This window comes from Strix aluco, chromosome 19 (assembly GCF_031877795.1).
Source record: "Strix aluco isolate bStrAlu1 chromosome 19, bStrAlu1.hap1, whole genome shotgun sequence".
In the NCBI taxonomy this organism is placed as follows: Eukaryota; Metazoa; Chordata; class Aves; order Strigiformes; family Strigidae; genus Strix; species Strix aluco.
In genome coordinates, this window is record NC_133949.1 from 7,606,108 (window position 1) to 7,621,993 (window position 15,886).

Sequence of the window (15,886 nt, forward strand, 5' to 3'; positions counted from 1 at the left end):
CACAGGCTTACAGGGTAGGTGATCGCCTTGCCTCTACAAACTGATGATCTAGAGGGCGAAGAGAACAGGGGAAAAACCCAGAGAAGAGAGTACCTTGGCCAGTGCCATCAGCAGAATTGTAAAAAGAAATCAAAGCTCAAACTGCTTTACTCATACTGCTGCCCTAATTCACTTTCAAGCCTACCCCAATACTAATTCATTGTAACCATCCAGTTAAAATCAGTGTAGCTCCAACTAAGCAAGTTAAAGTTATTATAACTTCTTAGCTCTTTAAGGCAACTCTTTGCAGGAAAAGCATATGGCTATTAATGTTCTTAGTTCAACACTACTATCCCCCAAAAGAATAAATTAGAGTTGCCACATCTCCAATTCAGCTCATCTACAAAGAACAAGGACAATGATGAAGTAGGAGAATATGTAAAATAAATCTTGCTTTTGTAAACATTAGTGGCTGAAAAGGTTGGAAGGAGGAAATGGTCAAAACTGTCCAAATGTTTAATTAACAATAACCTGACGTATAACTGAGTGAGGGAATAAAAGAAGTCACAACTGAACTTTCCTTGGAAACATCCTTTCCACTGAAAACCAAAGCACCTCCCTGCCTGCAGCAGCAAAGAACACAAGACCCCTCCTCCCCCTATTCATCCCATCAAATAACTTTTCCATTTGAGATTCAAAAACCTAAGCCATCCTCAGTCTTTTGACTAAAACTTGAAAACAACTGAAAGGAGTTTTAGCAAAAAAATGTTTATGTACATTTACATTTTTTTGTGAGAACTTTGAATTGGGGTAAGTAATGGACTATGGTCAGGAATATTTTCCCTCCAAAAACAAGTTTCTTGCATAATCTAAGCAAAAAAATTGGTCTTTGCTCTATAACCTTACAGGAAAAATCCTGGAATTCATGCACATATTGGGGTTAAGGAGAGTTCTTTTGAATTGGTGTAACAACACAGCATTCATGCAATTCAGACTTACTTGTGTTAATTGGAATCTAGTTCTGCAGGCTGGTTGCACTACCGAATACCATGAGGAATGTTCACTCTTTACGTAACTGATGCCCTGGAATTCATTTTCTAAGCCAGGTATAAGTGTCTACAAATGAGTCACTCCTTCTCAAGTGTGCATGGCTCCATGCACAGGAATCTCTGCAACCTGTACTGAAATGTAGTCGCTTCTGCCTGGAAACCACCACCTGTTTCAGCAGCTTGTAACACCTAAAGGCCATGGTTCCCTAAATCGTGTTTCACAAGGTAACAGCAATTTTTTTGCAGCCAACCACACAGCAATATTACTTTTATGGTGGTCTGATGATAAATCACTATAAAAATTGGATTGTAAAGATGCAGAGTGCTCTGGCACTCAGCCCCAAAGGTTTGAGAAGCACTGGTCTGGAGAAAAAGCCACCTGGAACTCAGGACACATTAGAGAAGCAAAACAATCACATGGGCTGGCCTAGGACCCCAGCATTCCCACTACTACAAAACCACCCTGCTACTTCCAGAGTCTACCAAATGCCTGCAGTATTACAACAAGTAACAGCAGTGCTCTTGCTTCATTGCAAGACGGTACCTTCAGCGCTCCAGAGCTCCTTCACACTCTGTCAAGATTATTTCATTTATCCAAATGATGTCTCTCTCAAATCAAACACATCCTCCAACAGCAATGCTTCCAACTATACTATATTAACTCGGAAATCTCCCAGGGGGCACAGACCAAGCCTGACTTCTTTATCACCTGATCTCAGATCCCTGTATGAATATAGCTGCTTACATTTTTCACAACACAGCATGTTACCCTGCAGAACCGTAGCTTTGTGCTCTAAGAAAATTAGAGTTCTTCAGGTGTGGGAGGCAAGACAAAACCAAAACAATCTTAAATCTTTTAAGAGAGAATACTTACGGGTCCCCTAGGATGAAGTATATTAAATATACAAAATGTTCTATTTTCTCACTCCCAGTTCTTAGAAGACCCCAGTCCAACTTCCCTTAAAGTCAAGGCAAAAAATCTTCCCCTCTGGGCTAACACTTGCCTTAAATTGGGCCCAGCAGGTATCAGTAGCAGCTGTATGCACAGATCTAGATCAGGGTACAGAGAAGAAATACAGGGCTCCTTCTGATTTAGACCATATACAAACACTCCTCTGGTCACCACACTTGAAAATTAAACTTAGAGGCTCAGTGAAAAGCAAGAATTAAAGCTAAGCAGGTTTTCCACTTACTACCAAAAGCTTTTAATATCACTGCAGAGGGGGGAATAAAAAAAAAGTAAGCTACTTGTGAGGTATTGAATATAAGTACATACCTCTCTTCCAGCAACTGGTACCCATTAGATGTCTAATAATGGCATTAAAATAACTCTTATGTAACTCAAATGTTCATCTCCCTATTTCAAAATTCCAAATGTGGTGTTAATGAAAAAAAACAAAGGTGGCAAGACTAGCCTTTCTGAACTATTTGTGCATGAAACACACAATACAGTGCACATGCCTGCTACGTGAGAACGCATAGCTGGTATTAAGAGGAAGTTGTTGTTTAAAATAATTACACAATACCAACAAAAATCCCATCTTCCACTACAAAGAGCTTGAATTAAATTCTGAGGTTTGAGGGACATGCGCAGGGGGAGATGGACAGGCTATGTTAAAAACTGTTAGGACTTCGGGTGGAATGATAACTACTTCTCTAAAATCTGTGGAAAATCTTTCCCCTCATTATTATTACAAATTACAGAAGTGAACACAACCTTGGCAAGAGGTGCTTGAGTTACAGCCAAAGGGAAAATAGGCCACTATCTACTTACAGAACAGACGTGCCACAGGGAGCACAAGTGCAAGTTTGTCTTGCAACACCCAAACCAAGTACCTGCCCTGGTCTGAAAGGCCAATAGTTAGGACAAACTTTCCTTCTGCAAATCAGGAAATAGAATAGGAAAATGAATTTGTGTCAGTGCCCATGCAGTATCATAAAATCAAGATATTAATGAAGGCAAGCCAGTCTGAAGAGTTTCCCTGTTCTAGTAGCCTGCACTCACTTGCTGACGCATACAATAAAAAGATAAAGTGCAACACTGGCTCAAGCATTTACCACCTATCAGCAGGAGGCAAGGACACCTTCCCCTCCCTTCCCTGCCCCTTCTCCCCCACCAAAGATTATTTACTTTGCAATCTAGGGCTGTCCAGTGAGAGTTCACACTGTAAACAGCATTTTTATAGTTTGGTCCTTGGTGTATGGAGGACTGGGCTAGGGCACAAACACATCTTCCTATAACTTGCTCACTGATTCGAGAAAATACTTTCATTCTTGATTGCAGAGGGATTTCCAAATAGGCTTAACTGCTTTCATGAATCAGACCCTCAGATTGCCATGACTTCTTAGCATATCAGATACCATTCTAGCAGACAGGAAAAAACGACTGTCGGAACTTGTAAAGGATTTACGCGGGAAATAATCAAGCTCTGGACTATCTCAACTCACTCTCCCTTGATAAGTAAAAGACCTACCCTTGTCACAACATTAATCAAGGCACACTGAACGCAGAGCCCTGCTTTTTCATCTTTATTGCTTAAACTATACAAAGTCCTATACAAACCGTTTAATCCCTAGATCAGCAGCATGCTTCAGAAGGCTGGAGAAGTTCAGAAAAAATGACACAAAATCAGGTATGGAGGAGGAAATGGGGAAAAAGGTTTTGCTCATTGTTGATACGACTTAGACGATCTCCTTCTGGCAGAAGGAGAGCTCCACCTTGCCCTGGCATTCAGAGCCCCTGATTGCAAGAGAAGTAACCTGGATTGAAGAACGCTTAGCATAGTTGGGGGAAGGGAAGATGACAGTGGCTTGACCTGCTCCGGGTAGTTCATGGTGGTCCAAACCATTTGCAGTCATAAGAGCAGCAGCAACTACTAAGCATTCTGTCTCACCTTCTGCACTGGACACCTGAGATACCAGGGCCTTGGGAGGTGCTCTGGTGTAAGAAGTCATTCACCCAAAAGGAAAGCCCATGGATTTTAAATAGAAAACAGAAAAGTGTCTAGAATATGAGTTCCTGTGTTCTAGCAAAAAGAACAGTTAAACAGGTGCAGCAGGAAGTGAAAGATGAAGATTTGATTCGGTTATGCATAGCACAGATGAGGAGCAAGACAGCATCTATTCAGGTAGAAGCAGATGGTAGAAAAGAAACATGCAGCACCTGCAACTCATGTAATATACACATATTCAAGGTTAGCATCCAGAGGAGGTGGTCACTGTGTGGAATAAATAAAAAATGTTAGAGCAGTATAGGCTGTCATCATAAGCCAATGACAAGGAGATGGAAGTCAAAGGGAGTTGAAAGAACAACCAATTTAGCAAGTCTGATTTATCCCATCATTGCACCCCACTATCTCAAGTCCCTACTCACTGCACATGCTTATAGCTCGCTTGGTACAATCACAGCACACCAGAGTTGCTAACATATTTGCAAGGTTGCAATCTAGTACGAGGTTACACTAGGTTGGCTCAAGAGACAGGGGAACTCAGGTAGGTAAAGGTTTCACTTTTCAAACAAACAGAGGTTTCAGTTGGAATTGACCCTTACAGGAAAAATGAGCCCACAATACTTAAGAAAGTACCTGGCATTGCTAGGCTTCCTGGGAAACTAGAGGCTGAAAGGCGTTTGGGAGAATGCCCATCTCTCCACGTGAGAAGAGACAAGTTCTTTCAGAGCCCCAGTTATCTATGATTATTCACCTTTAATGTGTCCTTGCAGATCTCTCCACTTCCTTACACTTCCTTGCTTCTGACCTTATGGTATAAACTTTTGGTTACCAGGATTTCCTCTAATGACATCCCTATGCTCTTTCTGCAAACAGACACTTTTCCCCTCTGTGTTTCAACAGAATTCTTGCCATACCCTCCATTTCATGCCTCACAGTTTCCACTTGCAGAAGTCCCCACTGCTTCATGTGCCTTCCCCTGAGCTTGAGCTGCCTAGGCTAGAAGATTAAGGTGCCCATTAACAAGAACCAAATCTCTGGGTCTAAGCATTAACCTAGTTGAATGCTGTGTGTTCAGGAACTGGATGGCAGTTCTCATCCTGACTCTGCCTCAGACCCGCTGTGTGACTTTGGGCAGGTCATTTCTCCCATCTGGCTTTCTTGGTTTCCCCATCTGTAGAAAAGAGCAAGTCTCATTATCCCTTCCTATATAAAACATCCTGAGATCTACAGAAGACAAACTGCATTGAGAGCCAGGCACTATTATTATTAGAGCTCTGTAGTACTAAACAGACACTGGCAAGAGACACAAAAGTAAAATAAATCGAAGGGCAAGGAAAGCAGACAGAGCAACAGAGCACAAAAATTGAAGAAAAAAGGGGAAAAAATCTGGTGAAAACCAGACTACAACACTGGGGCACCATTCCTGTGGTCTAAGTATATACGGAAGGATAACACTATTTAGAAGCAGGTCTACAAATCCAGTTGTCTGTCTTCTCAGTTTTTAGGGGCCTTTAGTTTTGGTGAGTCTAAATTGCTGCTCCTACCTAACTTTGCACATAGGAAAGACTTTTTGTATAGTTTGGCTTACAAGTGTATTGACTGACTACAGCTGTATAGCTCAAGTAGGTGAGAAGATGCTCTATCACCTTTTGAGATCAGCCAGGATTATCCCTTCTCCAGCTGGGAAAAGCAACCACTAAGAAATGAAAAGCACAAGAAAGCCTGGATGCAGACCTGTAGGACAGTTAAGTGAACCTAACTAATATTTATATAAGTGTGTATGTAGTGCTTTAAAAGGGAAGATGGGCACAGAATTAGAGCATCATCAAGAGATAACTGAGGCTCTGGAATCAACATAGTCATATGCCTGTTACTCTACAACGCTACTGGGCAAGAGGCAAATTGTGATCCATCTGTCAGCGTGTCCTTTGCTGTCACAGGATCCTTGCTGCAGAGACTACCACGTTCTGCTTCTTTCCATTATGGATGAGGCTGGAATGTCCCTGTGATTTTTCTGTACAAGGAGTTACAGTGCCCCTCTAACCAGTTTTCATTATATCTCCTAGGCAAAGAGCAGCTTGTATCTTGGGATTAATATAGAAGACGACAAAAATTCAAATCCTGTCTTTGCAATTCCTAAGAAACCACTCACCTTTGCTTTCGAGAGAGAGAGCAGCAGAAGCTGAGAGTGTATGAATTGGCTTTTGAATGTTTGGAGTGAGAGTGCTATGAGATTGGCTGGGTCTGCAAAGAATGGGTTATGGTATGAATGCAGGGTCATACATTGCCTTTGGTGGATTTCTTTTCCCCTTGCTGTTTGAGTTTTCAGTACCATCTCTTCCTAAAGCTGTGTGCAGCCTTGTTTCTTAGTTAAAAGGATTTTCTTTATTATTTTTTAAAGCCTATTTGATGAGTGATATGAACTGCCAGTGAATACTACATTTCACTCCCTCTCATTAACATTGTAAATTAATTTAGGACTCATTTAGATGCAGGATTAACAACCTGAGGACTAATCCACTCTTTATTCAGAGGACATATTTGGGATGAGCAGTCTTTCGTCTCACATCACTCAATTAGTTAGCAGGACCATCTCTTGGGAATAAAATGATATTTCTGTCTCTCTGCTTGCAAAGGAACTGTTCAAGGTCAAGGTAGAGGTCTGGGAGACATCAGTCCTGGTCCCAGCTCTACTACAGGCTTCCTCTGCAATCTTGGTCAACTGCTTTTACACTCTGCATCCATTTTTCCCAATTTGCACATCTAGAGAGGTCAGACTTAGAGAACAGGCAAAAGATTAAAAGTAGTGTTGTTTATGGTGGCTTAGGCCAGCGTGGTTTATTTCACCAGGGTTAAGGGTACATGGGCCATAAGCCAGCTGCCAACACAGAAACTTGTTAAGCTGAAGTAATACATTTAATAAGTTTTCAGTTACGTGTCCCTACTCTTACTTACGGGAAATGGTGTTTTATTTTGAGAGAACTCTCTTCCTGTAATGGCACTGTGATTAATACATTATTATCTATATTGCAGGGGCAAAGTCAAGCCCTCAGTTTTCAGATCAGCAAAAAAACAAGAGAAAAATGTTGCTTTTCTTAAAGCAACAGTTATCAGTTACAAAACTCATGACACATTCAGCAGCAATCTTGCAGTATCTCAGTGACACCATTTTCAGATGCCTTGTACGTTTGCTAGAGAAATAAATAACATTTCTTGCAATTAACAAATGAAATGGCCTGTTGGAGATTAGCTCTTACTTGCTGTCAGTAAATCATCTGCAGAAGAATTTCATCCACTGAGGGGAATGAAGATTAAATATATGCTTTGGCAAATGTCGTTTTCAACCAGAATATTTTCTTGAAGGCACTTCGAGTCTAATGATATATTGAGGACCTGTTCCTCTGAGTACAATAAATAAATACAAATATTTGCTGTAGAATAGAGCCTGATGGACAACCAGTGCCACTTTGGGCATAACTGACTGATGCTACCTGTAATCAGTAACACTTGTAAAGCTCAGGCCTTCTGTTCTGGACATGTGCTGTACACATCAGCTTAGCCGAACTCTGTCGTCCCACAAGGAGAGCATTTTTAAAGCCCTAATACAAACTGCTATTAATTGTGTGTATTGCAACATTACCAAGAAGCTGTAATCACAGATGAGGACCGTGATGTGCCATGGGTTGCAGAAAATAAAAAGGAGGAGATACTGCAGTGGTTCACATAGTTTGAAATCAAAGGCCAAATGACAGAGCTCCAGAACATTCTCACCTCTGGTGTGATAACAAAGGATGAATGATTTTATACAGTTTATTATCGGCTACAGTTTCATGGACAAGCTCCTGACAGGCATTTGGTATCCACTGTGGTAGAATAAGAAAAAAAGCATGGAAAAAAAAGTCTTTCTGGCACACTATTTCTAATCCTAATTGAATTCTAATTTTTTTCAAAGAGATAATTGTTCCAGTGTGGTTCCCTCAGACAGATGACAGTGACAAGACAACCACAGCACCACAAATCTCTGACTCCAACTAACAATTCTGTAGGAAGTTTCCAAACCAGACTGTCTCTCCCCTTAAAATACTGCTTTTGCTCTCTGGCTAGTCCTTTCAACTCTCCATAAGGATCAAACGTGCTGTCATAACTACATGAGACTGCTACTCAATGTCATCAAATCCAGCCCATTGACAAAGGCACTCCTCTAAACCGCCTCAAGACTAGAGGCCAGAAAAGCTGGATTTGTCCTGGGGTTGTACAGCTCTGTCTGCAGATGTCTGCAACATTAAAACGTCTGCTACATCACAATTGCAGTAATCCTCCTTCCTTAAACACAAGGAGAGAAATGTCTGAAGCTACAATACCAAAATCACAGGGATATTGTTAATCCATGAGTTACCATGAATGCAGTGATTGTTAGCCTTTCCTGCAGTTTGCATCCTCAGGTACTTGTCCTGATGAGTTTTACATTTTCATGCCACACTGTACTCCCAATTACTGTACATTCAGCAGATTCTCTGTAGAGCACATCCAGGGCATCATACATCACACTTATTACCAAGAGTTAAGAGAAGTGAGAACAACAGGATCCTGCTGTTGGTTTACCATGAATTTTCTGATGTAGGGGAAGTAGCCATCTCTTATTTGAATTTTGTTGCCATAAATAATGTCATTAAGTTTGTTTACTTTTGGCCCATTCTACCCTCAAGTCATTCTGAGCCCTGATCTCCTGCCCACCAGCAAATCAAAACCAAAACAACCCTCATGTTCACTCGTCTTCCTAGTAAGAGTATATTTCACAGCCAATGTGCCCAAGGGCCATAACTGAAGAAACCTGAAAGCACCCTTCTGAGAAGAGGAAGGTTACAAAAACCAGAGAGAAAACAAATACTCTTACCTGTCTGTAATAAGCCAGCCCCACTGTCTTTGACTCCAAAGTGCTGCTGGATGTCTAGTAACACACCTGCAAGAAAAACAGAAAGAAAAAACTCAGTGCCTTCAGCGTTTTAAAAGCATACAACTCAAACCTTTTGTGAAGCATCAGAAAAGCTTCAAATTCCAGTAGTTTAGACACATAACTTCTAAAGTTTGCACACTGGCTGCTCTTCTATACATGCACACTCAATAATTTCGGGCTACTACAATAACAGCAGAGGTAGGTAGATATAACATCATACAAAGAGTTTGGGAATGAAATCCTCATGCATGAGAAACTGGTCTTTCCTTTCTACTTAAATAAGATCAGTGTTTTCTTTTTGTTTGTTTTCTGCAGAATCCAGATCCCTTACTTCTGTTATTTTACAGAAAAATAAGGAAACCGATTCTGTGCCTTAGGTGATTCAAATGGTTTGACAAGACAGACAAATTGAATCCAAGACAAGTTTTAACAAACCTCTGTTGGGAGGAGATATGACACATTGATAGGAGCAATGATGAATGTTTTCACATTTATCTAGTTCTGAGGGGGTTCTCATTTCCAAAACAAATGTAGAAAATAAATTTAAAATAGCTTAGTAAAGGTGGGTAAGTGACCAAATACTTAGCTTTAAAGCAACTACAAGCAAAACCAGAATCAACCTCCTCTCTTCCCTGAACCCCCAATATATTAGTTGGCATAAGCAAAATTAACAGGTTTTGTAGTATTTACATATTCAGCTAGATTTAGCACTTGGGTATCAAACATACCAATGCATGTAATGTCAGGTATGTGTGAACAGGCATGCTTTTGTAATCTAGCCACAGGGAAAACCCACAAGAGAGCTTTTATAATTCATCTCGGGGGACACACATTTGCCAAGCTGTAGATGGTCCAGTTGTGTCAGGTACAGATCCATACGCTTGAAAGTTTGTCTATGGTCTAAACAAACTGTACTCCAACTTCTTGGGTCTGGAACAGAGACAGTTGCTCTCTTAATATCTGGAACTTCCTTATTTAGGCTACTGTCTTCCCCAAAACTGAGGATATGCAAGTTTCTTTTTTAAAAAACAAGAAACACCACTCTCCAACTATCCTGAACACCTATAAAAGTTCACCTCCAGTTATAAATTTGATCCAAGGCTTTATCCAAAGTGATTCTGCTCATCACTGTAGGTCACAGGAATCAGCTAAGCACCAACCTGAACTCACTCACCATATATCTTATCTTTTGGGACTGTCAGGATCACACTAAATGACAAACACAGAGATAAAAGACCCAGAGATAACTATTCCCAGCAGACATCTGGAACAATGTCAAGAAAACAGACATAAATTAAAGGTACTAAAGGAAAAAAAGATACAAAAAAGGAAGGAAAAAGTAAGAAACTTCATTTATCCTATTTCATATTACTGGTACATCATCATTTACTCAGGCAGCATTCAGCAACCAATATCTGCCCAGTAACACTAGTTCAACCTCTTACCTCCTACAACGACCCCCTACTCCCATATTCTATCAGTGTTTAGCCCTGAGCAGAGAAGGCTTGGGGTGGGGATGGGTGTGAATCTTATCAATGCATGTCAATACCTGATAGGAGAGGGAGTAAAGAAGACAGAGCCAGGCTCTGGTGCCAAGTGAAATGAGACAAAGTGCACAAACTGAAATACAGGAAATTCCATTTAAACACTAGAAGAAATATTTTTACTGGAAGAGTGGTCAAACATTGGAACAGGTGGCTCAGTAAGGTTGTGGATTCCCCATACCTGGAGACGCTCAAAACCCAGTAGGACACAGTCCTGAGAACCTGCTCTGGTTGAGCCCACTTTTAGCAGCAGGCTTGGACTAGGTGATCTCGAGAGATTGCTTCCAACCTCAATTATGCTCTGATTCTGTAATTTTCTGAAATATTAAGTTCCTGATTACATCCAGCCTGGCAGTTTTCCCCTGCCTTTCTTTTTCTTTGGAGCATTCCTGTCTACTGTCGTTCCAACAGGTAGTTCTTAGGTTCCTCTTGGATGGCAGATTTACCTCCATTTTCAAAGTGCTCTGGCATTTCTTGCCTGTCCTTCCCTCATTTGCTCCATTAATAACTGAGATATCATTATTTAGGTAATATCTGATGAACAAAAATAAATTTTGCATTTGCCTAGCAAAACCCTCTGTGGCTTAGATGACTTGCATACTTACAACACTCCAGCTGGAGAAGCCAAGTCAGAGGGATCCAAGCTCTCCTTTCTTTTACAGATGCATTCAATAAAAGACTTAATCCGAGCAGGTACATCACCAGCTGCTCAAAGTGATGCCCATTCACCTCCTGATCCATGGGCAAATGGCTTCCTGGTGGATGCCATGTCCCTGTTCAGCCCATCAACTTGCAGCTTCTTTTATTTCAGTAACAAAGGGCTAAGTTTTGCACCCACCTTTCTTTCAGGATGGGGCTTCAAATCCCACTGACATGATGATAGATTTACGTTTTAAAAATCAAATAAACTCTGTGAAGCAGGCTACAAGTATATTACCTAAAGGCTGCAAAGAAAAACAAAGCAGTAAGATACTAAACCAGGGACACTGCAACTGTACTGCTCCCAGCACTCTAGTTAGGATGGCAGCTGATGAAAAAACTTATTCTGAAGCTTGTGCAGACAGACTACCCCGATGTTGGTTTCATGGTAGAAACCTCTGAGCTGAGGTGATCACCAAGCAAGATTCATACCTCCTAAACTAGCAGGTGCACAAGGGTCAAGAGCAAGCCAGTAACAGAATCTCACCTGTACAAAAAGCAAACCAGCACAACCTACTGTCCTGCCACAGGATACCAAAGGGACTGAGTCAGTGATGGGGAAAGGGACATTAAGAGCTGTAGCCCTGCCTTATTAAAACTGTCTGAGGAAGCAGATCCTCTGAGTGGGAGGGTTGGACCAGACTATCTCCACAGGTACCTTCCAGTCTCAACTACCAGGACTCTGTGCTCCTAATCCCACAACGGAACATACACACGCGTCCAGAGCTCCCTCCACCACCCTGAAAGGTGCCTGCCCTGCCTACAGCAACATATTCCCAGTCAAGCCAGAATGCCAAAGAGGTCCACTAAACCACCAAAAGTTACAAGGAGCAGGAGCCTGGGATGTGATGGAAAGCAGAGTCAGAAAGAAGATTTTTTTGGATTTGCATCAGAAACCAGAACAGCAAGTGCAAGGGATTATAATGGTGCCTATACAGTAAAGCAGAGGAGGTCTTCCAGTTCATTACAAAGAAATTATCTGCCCAGTGACAATGGCTTTATAGTTCTACAGTGTTTTTTTCCACAAGAGATCGTGGAAACACATAACGTGTTTTACAAGCTTGAACTACTGTAGCCATAAATGAAATACTTTTAGGACACTGAAGTGCAGCCACCTTGGATTAAGCCTACAACTTCATTCTGGTGGTGGAGAAGGAAGTGGATTCTGTGGACAGTACAACACAGAACCACAATTATAAGTCCTGTGTGAGCTTGGAAGGTTTCAGATGATTAAGAGAGATCTGCATGTCTAATTGGCATGAATTTCCTACTTCAAGTCTATTTTGTATTCTATTTGGACTACAGGTGTTTTGATATGGGATTTAGAGCATTAAATTAGAGGCAGCAGCAAGCAGATGATGCAATGCATCTATGAAGTGATAGGAGTTTCTCTCTGCTGTGGGAGTTTTCCTGCTCAGCACACTCACATGGGAAGACACTCCTCCTCTCTTAAATTTGCTCAGCTCTGTTTCCACCTCACCATAACAATGACTCACCCCAAATTTTAATAAGATTTAGGGATACAATTAAGCAATGATAGACCAGGGGAGAGAATACAGTAAAATGACAGAAATGATAGAGCTTTTGACTTTCCCTTCTGCTTCTAGATGATGGGACAGCAGGGACAGCTGGAGCCAAGCTCCAGACAATGATCATGTTGCTTGTGGAGATGTGCTCCCAGGTGCCTCACAACACCTGATGCAATCCATGAAAGGGAAGCCGCCACATGTGGCTGACAAGGCCTTTCTTGGATTAAAGTTCACACCTACATCCCAGGAGGATCTCAAAATAACCATGAGCAGCTAACAGGCACCATTCTTCCTGAGACAGTCTCTCAGCAGGCCTGAAGGCCATCTGGGAGGTCTTTATGATTACATGGCACACGTTAGTGCTATCACCTATTATTTCTTAAACACACTTGGCATTCTCAGGACTGAACAAACATACAGGAAATATGGTGCCAACCTTCCAAAGTATCTTACCAGCTGAACCAGACACTATTAATGCTGATGTAGATCTTGGAATTCAATGAGATGAAACACAGGCTGCACCTAGCCAGGAGAACTGATCAAGACAGGCACAGAGACAGGACTTACTGGGAACCCAGACAGAGGAATTACTAGTTACTTCAGCCCTATCTAGGTTACTTTACTAGGCCTGCCACGCTGGCACCTAAGTACCTGACAAAGGCACCAAGGCAGTTATCAGATTTTTGCGGACACTGGGCATGAAGAGGACTTTTAAGAGCAATTTGGAGGATAAAATGTCTTTGGGCATGAAGTGTTAGATAGGGAGGGAATGCCAAGTAAATGGGGAAGAGGAACATGGCTGACATCCACCTACAGTGTCAGAGGGCTTCTAGGATCTAGTGCAGGATCCAGCATACTCTTGCCTCCCATTCTTTAATGGCCACTTCACAAACAGTGAATATAAAAGACCTGATTCTGAGCCTTTTGGAATGCAGGTACACATTTAATGGCCTAAGTTATCTCTGATTTAGGGGAAATACCTTGCGAAAGGCAAATTTTCCTGGAGGCACATGGTTTAGGCTTCAAACAGGGAGGTAGGTGGTACTGATGACACATGAGGCAAGCTGCTTGCCTGGATAGACTCTGCGTTACTGACCAGAGCTACAACAAAACAAAAGTTGCAAGACTGGAGGGTCATCTGATATGGGTAAAAAGATACTCAAAACAGAAGGTCATCTTAATACAAATGGTTTTTGTGGTAACCGTGACTTACAGAACTAGTCCACAGCAGATCTAGTGTGCAGAGTGCATTGGTTGTCCTTTATATTTAAAAGAAAAGTGGGCTCCTCACCTAACCACTGCTACCTGTATATATGAATAAAGAGTCGCTATGTTAAGAAACTATTCATAAGCTAAGCCACAGTGAAATCACAATTTCAAAGCAGAAAGACATGAGAGCTTCCGTGGGAGAGCCCCATTTTCCACTCACCAAAACAAAACATTATGATTCGATTTCAAACTGCTTCCAAAGCAGGTGCAAAATACAGAGTTAGCCACCGAGCACAAAGCTACAGAAACAAAGGCACAGGTTTTCAGCTCACCAAGCCTTGCATCAGTAATGCCAATGCACATTCTTTAAACACTGTCTGTGTGCAGCAACACCCTTGTCTACTTACCTCAAAAGCACATGCATTTTTAAAGCTATCTTTTAATGGGGAGAAATGATGGTGCTTTAAAGGAACAAGCAAGCACACAACTTTCCAGATGATGCAGGCTGGGCACTGACAGCAATCACACATGTCCCCAGCACCCCCTCTCCTGCCCCACTGCACCGCTCTCTGGGGAAGCCTTAAAGGAGGTGGAGGAGAACCCACACTCTCTTGGCTCCCACAGAGCCAGAGCGGACTCTGTACTGACAACTCTGTTTCCTCCATTACTTGTTGCTACCTTCCTCTCCTCCTCATAAAGGTGTTTTCCTTCCCCAGCTGTGCTCCCTGGTTCTTCCAGGACCAGCCCCCTCAGGTGGGGGTCACTAAGCAGGGATAGCCAAGCCCTGGCCTCCTAAAGGCACAAGCCACCTTCCACCATCAGGCTCTTCCTCATGCCTGCAGCCCTATTCAACCTGCTTCAAATAATGCGTTAAGGAGGCTTAGGAGTCGTGTACACACCTGTCTGTTCAGAGTCGTGAAAAGATTAGGTGGAGAGGAGTTTATTCTGAGGCCTGTGTGATTGTATCTTCACTGCAACCCTAAGGTGTGACTGCAGTTCACACACGGATCCCTAAGCTTCAAACAAGCTGGCTTCAGCTCAGCCACCCACTAGCTATTAAACACCAGCTTGACAATTTGGACTCTATTTAAATACTCAGCTGCAGAAAACCACCATGGTACCCTGCTGGTATTTGTACCTCAAGATAAAATCCCACTGCTACCAGAACTAGCAAGTCTAGAACTAAAACACAGTACCACCTTCTTTGGATCACCATGAAAGCATTCCCTGTCTTACACGCAAAAAGAAGCAGGCCTGCTCTTTAAGTATTGATAAATGAGTGGTGACATCTTTCTTGAAAACGTTGATAGGAGCTTCCTTAGGACATACGCACAGACTTTCCTTCTGCAAAACTGATTTCCACTGTTGCATGACATGACAATAACATTGGTGAAATAGTCTATGGTTTTGAAATAGTTTTGCAGGATTAAAAAGAAACAAACAAAACCAAACCAGCAACTAGACAAATCACAACAAGGGTTTCCTAATATCTGCTCACACTGGCACGCAAGAAACTTGTGACCTAGAAAGCATTGAAAAGAAACTGCCAACACCCACAGTGGCATATTTAGAAAGGGGTTTCCCTGAGTAATAAAGCAGAGCGCTGTGAAGAGAGAAATCCAGCACAGCAGTTCGAGCCAAAGATCAGAATAAGCCAGGGTCTGGGCGCCCAGCGCTGCAGTCATTCACTGGCCACGAAACAGCTGCTTAAAAATCTGCTAACAAAACCCAGAGTAGGTGAGTTCAAAGCCTTCACAGACACTGATAGCCTCCCACTACCTGCACATGAAGAAAGGTGACGGGGTGAAGGCTCGTCTCAGAAGACTGTGTTTGAAGTGGAGAGCAAACCCACAAGGGCATACACCTGTAGCTCTGGCACACAAGAGGACTTGCTGTGTACCCCGAGTGGCCTTTTCAGTGGGCTTTCATTAGGATAGGTGCTGTACGCTGCCAAGCATGCTACTGCTTGGGA

The 15,886-nt window shown here is 42.2% G+C and overlaps 1 protein-coding gene across 2 annotated transcripts in view; it reads right to left on the minus strand.

The window, feature by feature from the left end:
- Positions 1-15,886, minus strand: part of LOC141932146 (sphingosine-1-phosphate transporter SPNS2-like) — a 139,566-nt gene that overhangs the window by 94,160 nt on the left and 29,520 nt on the right. For both annotated transcript variants that reach the window (XM_074845285.1, XM_074845283.1), the window contains exon 2: positions 8,874-8,939. In XM_074845285.1, the coding sequence (XP_074701386.1) occupies positions 8,874-8,939 (66 nt within the window). The remainder of the gene's footprint in view (positions 1-8,873; positions 8,940-15,886) is intronic.